At 34.8% G+C, this 8,111-nt stretch overlaps 1 protein-coding gene across 1 annotated transcript; it reads right to left on the reverse strand.

The window, feature by feature from the left end:
• Nucleotides 1–244: 244 nt before the first annotated feature.
• mboat7 (membrane bound O-acyltransferase domain containing 7) lies at nt 245–7,875 on the reverse strand. Its single transcript, XM_073847351.1, has 9 exons — nt 7,751–7,875; nt 6,953–7,032; nt 5,556–5,685; nt 5,338–5,464; nt 4,859–5,015; nt 4,286–4,481; nt 3,610–3,762; nt 1,942–2,118; nt 245–1,846 (listed from the first exon to the last, which is right to left on the reverse strand). The coding sequence occupies exons 2-9, from the start codon at nt 7,026–7,028 to the stop codon at nt 1,459–1,461; spliced, it is 1,404 nt and encodes a 467-aa protein (XP_073703452.1). The 5' UTR covers nt 7,029–7,032; nt 7,751–7,875; the 3' UTR covers nt 245–1,458.
• Nucleotides 7,876–8,111: the final 236 nt, after the last annotated feature.

Consider the following 8,111-nt stretch of genomic DNA (forward strand, 5'->3'; position numbering starts at 1 on the left):
ACCTTTTAAATAGTAGCGTGTCAAAGCAGAATTTCAGCTATATTAGCAAAAAACAAAATCAACAACAAAAATGTTTGTATGACTGTAATAAAAACTGTCGCTTCCTGTAAAAAAATCAGATGATGGTTGTTAACACATTTTATCTCCAAACTGACATTCCACCAAGAGAAGGAAGTTTGGCAGGGATAAAAATCACTGAGATTTTAATCAAACTACTGTGATTTGTAAAACAAAACCTCAAAGATTTGAGTGACACATTTTGTGTTTATTACTCCAGAAAGTAAACATTAGCGATACAACATAGCAGGTAGATATTACAGGAACCAGGATACAATCTGAACCGATCAATAAACTAAACACCAGCTCTATACCATCCAGTGTATGAGGACAAAATCATCTAAATGTTTTAAAATAGGACCGTTCTTATGTAATAGTTTGATGTTGTAAGAACAAAACTTCTGAGAATATCTTTTTATTTTTAGGATCTTTAATATTAAGCTGTACTTTACACTGTGTGGTATTAAACTAAACGAATGATGAACATAACAGCAAAAACATTCACTGCTATTCTCTGAAAGTGAAAAAGGTGTGGGAAAAAAAGGAGGTTACCAACTACTTTCACATTCTTTGTTGAATAATAATAATAATATTGATACACATGACACATACACTACCAGTCAAACGTTTTTGAACAGTAAGATTTTTTTATTTTTAAAGTCTCTTCTGCTCATCAAGCCTGTATTTATTTTATCCAAAGTAGAGCAAAAAAAAAAAAATGGATCAAATAAATACAGGCATGGTGAGCAGAAAAAATCTTACTGTTCAAAAACTTTTGACTGGTAGTGTACATTAACAAAAGGATTCTCAATCCATCCATCAGAATGGATGAAAACAAGGCAGACTAACTTTTAATGTCCCATACATACAGGTTGTATTACCTCTGAGACACCATTCAATTTGTGCTCAAAGTAGTGATACGGGTCCAACATGCATCAGTTTCTTTTGTAAACAGATGGATTCAGTTATACAGTAAGTACTCTGTGTGGAAGATTCATTTGAGTCCCAAGGTCACTGATGAGGAGTGAACCACTATTAAAATATAATACAAATCTCCTTTCCAACTGTTTAAACTTTAAAGTAACAAGAACATAATTTAAACAATACTGAACTGGTCAGGATGAATCTATATGGCTGCACTGTTTTTAACCAAACAACATTTGTAATAATAATTGATAACATTTAAATCATGGAAGGTATTTGAAAGCTATTTTTCACTTAATAAAATAAAGATTGATGTTCCTCGGTTTATCGTGTATTAATCATCCATGTTGTTTTTTAAAAACAAAACACGTTTGATGGCAGTTAATGGCTGTTACAGTGCATGTTGGGAAATGTTGATTTTTTTTGTAAAAATACCAACTCTCCAGTTATCAGCAAGATCATCACGTCACATTCGTTTTACTCAAGCTTCGCTCTTACCACATCCTCTTTCTCTCCTTCACTTCTTTCTCTCCTCTCTCTCTTTTTACCTCCTTTCATCACTTGTCCTACTCCTATGCAAACAACAGCGATGATGTGAATTATGAAGTATATGGAGCTCCAGTAGTAGATGGTGTCGCTGGCTTTCAGGAGAACAAAACCCATGCACATGCAGTCGTACGCCCTCATCTTGAGGAACCAGTGGATCCAGTCAAAGATATTCTGGCCTGTTGGCCCCAGACGGGCTCTGACCGATGCCTCCATGGCCGATTCTGCTGCGATACACAATGGGATAGTGAGAAAAGAGAGGTAGTAACCAGCATGGAGGCCATGCCAATAAGCACTGATGAGCATAGTCCAGCCAGCCCTGTTGTAAATGTAAGGAAATGAAAATTAGTGATGGTTATTAAGAGCACAATGCATCTGAAAGGCAATTGAGAGGTCAAATGTACATGGTTGTACCTAAGAGCATATGCTCTGAAAGGAGCATTGGGGTAGATGTAGTTGTGAAGCCACCACTGCACTGTCATGTTCCAGTAGCGCATGCCATGCCGAACCTTCACGCAGAAATCTGTGTTATAGCAGTCGATGTTCTGGATTGTTTTAAAGTCATACTCCACAGCTGTGTCTGGATCAGGACTGAAACATAAACAAGATTTCATTAACATTATCAAACCACAAGTACGCTTCTAATTTCCTGCAGATAGTCTAAGTGTCTCGTAGATACACACTTAAGAAATATTGCCTTTTTTATTATAATTACTGTTTACACTAGGGATGCACAATATATGGGTGCCATATCAGTTATTGACGATATTAAGAGATTAATTTTAATTTATGTGTATTGTCTGATTTAATTGTGGATGCTCATTTCCCTTGTTCTTATAGATTTAGATTACTGTTGGCATTTATCTAAAAGTTAAAGGTCAACTTATTCAAAATGAATACCTTTAATAGTTAAAATGGAATCTTTAGCAATTCTCAAAATTAGTATAAAATTTTCATGCCATTCATTAAATTACAGATTTTGGTATTTAGTATTTTATAAATGTTTTTAATACAGTTCTGGCAACAATTTTATTTATTAAATATGATATTTAATTTAGAGTAAATGTATAAATACACTGCCGTTTAAAGTTTAAGATCAGTAGGATTTTTGGATGTTTTTTTAAAGAAGCCTTTCTGCTCATTAAGGCTGCGTTTATTTGATTAAAAATACAGAAAAAACAGCAATGTTGTGAAATATTATTGTAATTTAAAATATTGGTTTTCTATTTTAATATACTTTAAAATAGAATTTATTCCTGTGATGCAAAGCTAAATTTTCAGCATCATTACTCCAGTATTCAGTGTCACATGATCCTTAAGAAATCATTCTAAAATGCTGATTTATTATCAATGTTGAAAACAGATGCGCTGCTCAATATTCTTTTTTTGAACCTGTGATACTTTTTTTTTAGGATTTTTTGATGAATAAAGCATTAAAAAGAAAATATTTTCTAACAATATAATCACTTTTTATTAATTTAACACTTTATTATTCTTTCAAATTTCAAAAAAAGAGAGAAAAAAAATTACAGACCCCAAACATTTGAACAAAAAGTTACAAATTTATTTATTTTTTTTTAATAAATGCTATTCTTTTTTAGTCTTTATACATCAAAGAATTAAGAAAAAACGTATCACTGGTTAGAAAAAAAAAACAGTTAGCAGCAAAACCTGTTCCCAATTATCCTTATAATAACCAGCATATTAGAATGATTTCTGAAGGATCATGTGACACTGAAGACTGAAATAATGATGCTGAAAATTCAGCTTTGCATCACAGGAATAAATGACCTTTTAAAGTATATTAAAATAGCAATAATATTTCATAATATTACTGTTTTTTTTATTTTTTATAAATTTTGGATCAAATAAATACAACTTAAGAGACTTCCTGTTGTCCTCTGGCACTGGGTTTTATTTGATCCTGTAACTATATTTTTGTCTTCTTGGATAATTGAAGTTCTATTGTTTCCTGGTATAGATATATCTGTAGGTGGACTTCATGTCATCTTATTTACAAGTTACAGTCAAACTGTAAAAGTACATTGCAACTCTATCATGTAATAAAGTTAATTACCCTACCTATATTTCACCGTTGGCCCTCCTCCAGGTTTGGACAGCGCTCCCTGGGGGTAACAGCCTAGACCTGCACTAATGCAGCCCGCCTCTGCCCCACACCACGCAGAGTAGAAACGCATCCGGAATACAAAGAATATTGCCACCATGTAGAAAAACCTGAAATGTAATACCACTATGAGTCTCAATATAATAAAAACTGTGGTGGTATTAATTAAATAAATTAAAGGGATAGCTCGCCCAAAATTGAAAAATATGTCATTAATTATGTCATGTCATTACAAAATCGTAAGACCTTCGTTCATCTTTGGAAGACAAATTAAGATATTTTTGATGAAATACAAGAGTTTTCTGACCCTGCATAGACAGCAACGCAACTGACATGTTCAAGACCCAGAAAGGTAGAAAGGACATCATTAAAATACTCCATTACATACATTTGACATCAGTAGTTTAACCTTAATTTTACAAAGCTATGAGAATACTTTTTCAAAATTTCTTGTCTTCCATGCCATCTTGTCTTCATTAAAAATATTTGAATTTGTGTTCCGAAGAAGGTTTGAAATGACATGAGGGTGAGAAATTAATGACAGAATTTAAATTTTTGGCTATACCTTTAACATCTCCTTTGGCATTTACTTTTAGACTTTAGGAATGGTCTTGTAATCCAGAAAAAACAAACCTGTAAAAATAGTTGTGCTCCAGGAATTCATCAGTACGGACATAAGACAAGGGAAAGACAGAGTTGACGGCTATGAAGAGAGCTCCGAAAACAGGAACCATCTTCAGCCTCTGCAGGCAGGGCTCTTTACCCGGCAATGACAGAGGATTAGACTGCTGCAACCAGTCTGCATACGTCTGATAACGGAAGAAGGGACCTGGGAAACAATGGCAAGAGTGGATGGGAGAAAGAATGGAAAGTGAAGGAACGTGAGAAGAGAATGGTACAAGTTATCAATGAAGACGTGAAGCAGATAGGTAAAGATAACACATGATATTGGGATAGAATGAAATATAGGAATGGAGGTTTGGGATGAAAAGTGAGCCACGGTTTGGGAGGACAAATTATGGCAAAAGAGGAGCAATAAACACAATTAGTTATAAAAAGAAATTGGACTCACACATTACTGAACTAGTAGCAGAGAAAAACAGAGAGAGACATGTTAGCTTACATGCAAAACAAACAGTACAGAACATCTGAACAGACTCAAAAGCATTTCCACGTATTCAAATCAACAAAAATCATGCAAAATACCTGTCATTATGCCCACATAGCAGTAGCTGTATGATATAATGTCATAAAGTGAAGGCTCATGGGAAAGTCCTCCCACCACTGGGGATTTGGAGAAGGTGCTCACTTCTTTTTTCTTCTCCAAGTGATAACTTTGTATCTCATTGGCTAAACTGACCATCTGTGTATTCAAAACAAAATTCATTCAATATATACACTTTTTATTCCAGTAATAGTGCTCACAGTTATTTGTAAATGTTAGAAGTCTGGCTTCCAGTCTTATCCACATCCAGCTATTTTTAGCCTTACAAAATAGCTTGTTTTGCGGCTTGATATTGCAAAATGAGTGTATCTTACCATATATCTTAATTATGATCAAACTGGTTTGTAGTGCAAACAGTATTATTTCCCTATAGCGGATAATGAACTAGAAGTCTCACCCATAAGGCTGGATATCAAGAGTTTAAAACATTGATAATGTGTCTTATTTTATTGTGATTTACCTTCAGTGTTAAAAGAAGCTGAATGGCATTGGCAAAAGGTGTTGGCTGAGGGAGGCCAAACCAGGTGACCAGACGGAAAAAGAGGAGGTACAGAAACGTCCAAGTCAAAGACAGAGCAGGGGCACTTCTAAATAAAAAAAACAAGACAGAGAGCAAGTTAACAGGGGAATTACGGCAAATCAAATGTAAAACTCCAGACAACTACATATTATACTAACCGCCAGTTGACCTTTATAATCAGCCATGTTCCCAACACTGTACACAAAGAGTGTAGAGTGTGGATCCCACAGGTTGCTAAAGAGATTATCAAACCTAATAGCAATGCCACCCCCTGCTTGACTGGAGGACCTGTGAAATAATGCATATGACAATTTTCAGGGGGTTTTATTTAAAGTCCCATAGCGACATACATCTGCGAGTAATGAATTATCAAAAAATAAATTATTTAGGTTGGGAACTTGGTTCCATGCATCGGTTGTCAATTGAATATTGAGATTTGGAATACTTCACCCAAAAATTAAAATTCTGTCATTAATTACTCACCCTCATGTCGTTCTAAAACTGTAAGACCTTTGTTCATCTTTGGAACACAAACTAAGATATTTTTTGATGAAATCTGAGAGCTTTCTGACCCTGCATAAACAGCAACACAATTACCATGTTCAAGGCCCAGAAAGGTAGTAAGGACATTGATAAAATAGTCCATGTGACATAAGTGGTTCAACCATAATTTTACGAAGCTACAAGAAAACTTTTTGTGTGCAAAGAAAACAAAAATAACTTTATTCAACAATTCTTCTCCTGCTTGTCAACCTAGGATGTCATTATGGAAAGTATCATGACGCATGCACCTGCTTTCCTCTGCTCGTGAACAATGCAAAGTGCATGTGTGTTCTACGTCAGAAGCACCATGTGGATGCGTTGTGATACAATTTTGTTTGTGCACAAAAAGTTTTCTCTTAGCATTGCAAAATTATGGTTGAACCACTGATGTCACATGGACTATTTTAACAATGTCCTCACTGCGTTTTTGTGCCTTGACTGTGGTAGAACCCTTGCTGTTAATGGAGGATCAGAGAGCTCTTGGATTTCAAAAAAATATCTTAATTTGTGTTCCAAAAATAAACAAAGGTCCTACAGGTTTAGTACGGCATGAGGGTGAGTAATTAATGACAGAATTTTCATTTTTGGGTGAATTATCCCTGTAAGCTTTATCATCCGTGGCATTATCATTTCATTATTCCAGTCAGCACTGAGTATTCATACAGGGATGAAGTAACACTGATAAACTGGAACAGCCATTAAAATCAATTTAATAAGGGGCAATCAGATTTGTACTTGTATTTGACCAATATAAATTTACATAACAATAATAAATAATCTGTTGGTAACTGTAATCTATGGGGTGTTTTAGGTGGGGTCTATGTGTGTATGGTATGTGAGGTGGGATTTCAAGTTGTGGTATTTGTTTAATATTCTGTATTTTTGTCATAAAACGACATTGTGTGATGGGCTGAGCAATTATAAAAATAATGTAAAACAGCGTCAATGACAAATTATCCTTCTTCACCTGTATTTACTCATTTTTAACACAGAATGACATTGTTATACTTACTTAGGTAGCGGAATAGGAATCCTACAGGTACTGATGCAGCAAGGATTCCTAGGTAGACTAACTCATCTGGTGACATCTTTCTGTGTACAACAATAACAAACCATAACAACTGTCTCACTGTTTATGATACATTTTTCATAGTCAAGTTTATCAATCTAACATTCAAATAGTAACTGGCTTTCGGTTAAAAGGATATTACAGATTACACACACACACACACAAACACAAAAAATTCACAATTGTGATCATCTGCTCTACCTAACGTTTAGTTTCGTTCTTCTGTTGAACTTAAAACACGATTCTGAAGAATGTGGTATTTAAACAGTTGCTGGTTCCCATTTACTTCCATTAGGAAAAAAAAGTAAGGGAGAAAATACTTTTTGGGTGAACTATCCCTTTATTCAGTTTGGAAAACTGCCAACATTTAACCAGTCATCCCATATTTTAATATCCCATCATTACTTACAATGAAACAATGGGATGCTGATATCCTTATGTACTTAAAGCCTAAATTAAATCAATGTTTTTACCCAACCAAACTCTTCCAACTTGTCATGACAGGTCAGTAGCTCATGGAGTCACTACCAGGCACCAGTCATTCAACAGTCAATCTGAAGTTATCTTAACGTTTCGACAACATCAGACCAGTTTTCATATTACTGACATTTGAATTATGATTTGATTCATACAGGATGCATCTAACAGACTGGCCTTGCAGATAAACTGACTAACACTGGAACGGTTAGATTAGATAATATACATCACTTTTAATTCTCAAATAACCATAGCAGTACTTACAGCAGTGATAAATGGAGGTGCGCTATCAAAGACGATTTATTCTGATGGAAATTAAAATATACTGCATTTCCCTTTAACCGCCTGCGCACTGGTGTTTTGTCTCTTTACCACTTCCTACTACCGCATGTTCACGCCACGGATCGCTTTACGAGTTGCCAGATATTCATAACAAACGCAACAGGAAATAATTACAGCGAGACGATAGGATACAAATAGCAAGGTTATTAAAAGATATTTGAAGATCATAAAAAACGCAGGTTTTGTGTAGGAGGTTTACAAGAATGAACGCAATTTGTTTTCCCATTTCAGAAACACAACGTTTAAATCAAAGACGCACTCGAAGTCACAATCTGAATATCTG

The sequence above is a fragment of the Garra rufa genome, chromosome 9, assembly GCF_049309525.1.
Source record: "Garra rufa chromosome 9, GarRuf1.0, whole genome shotgun sequence".
In the NCBI taxonomy this organism is placed as follows: domain Eukaryota; kingdom Metazoa; phylum Chordata; class Actinopteri; order Cypriniformes; family Cyprinidae; genus Garra; species Garra rufa.

Bases quoted from the DNA above. Each gene is read 5' to 3' on its own strand.
- mboat7 (XM_073847351.1), bottom strand. From the start codon at position 7,028: ATGTCACCAGATGAGTTAGTCTACCTAGGAATCCTTGCTGCATCAGTA. The intron at 5,016-5,337 runs GTAAATCACAAT...TTGAATACACAG, and splicing joins AGCTTCTTTTAACACTGAAG to ATGGTCAGTTTAGCCAATGA. The intron at 4,482-4,858 runs GTATTTTGCATG...ATTGTTTCCCAG, and splicing joins CTATGTGGGCATAATGACAG to GTCCCTTCTTCCGTTATCAG.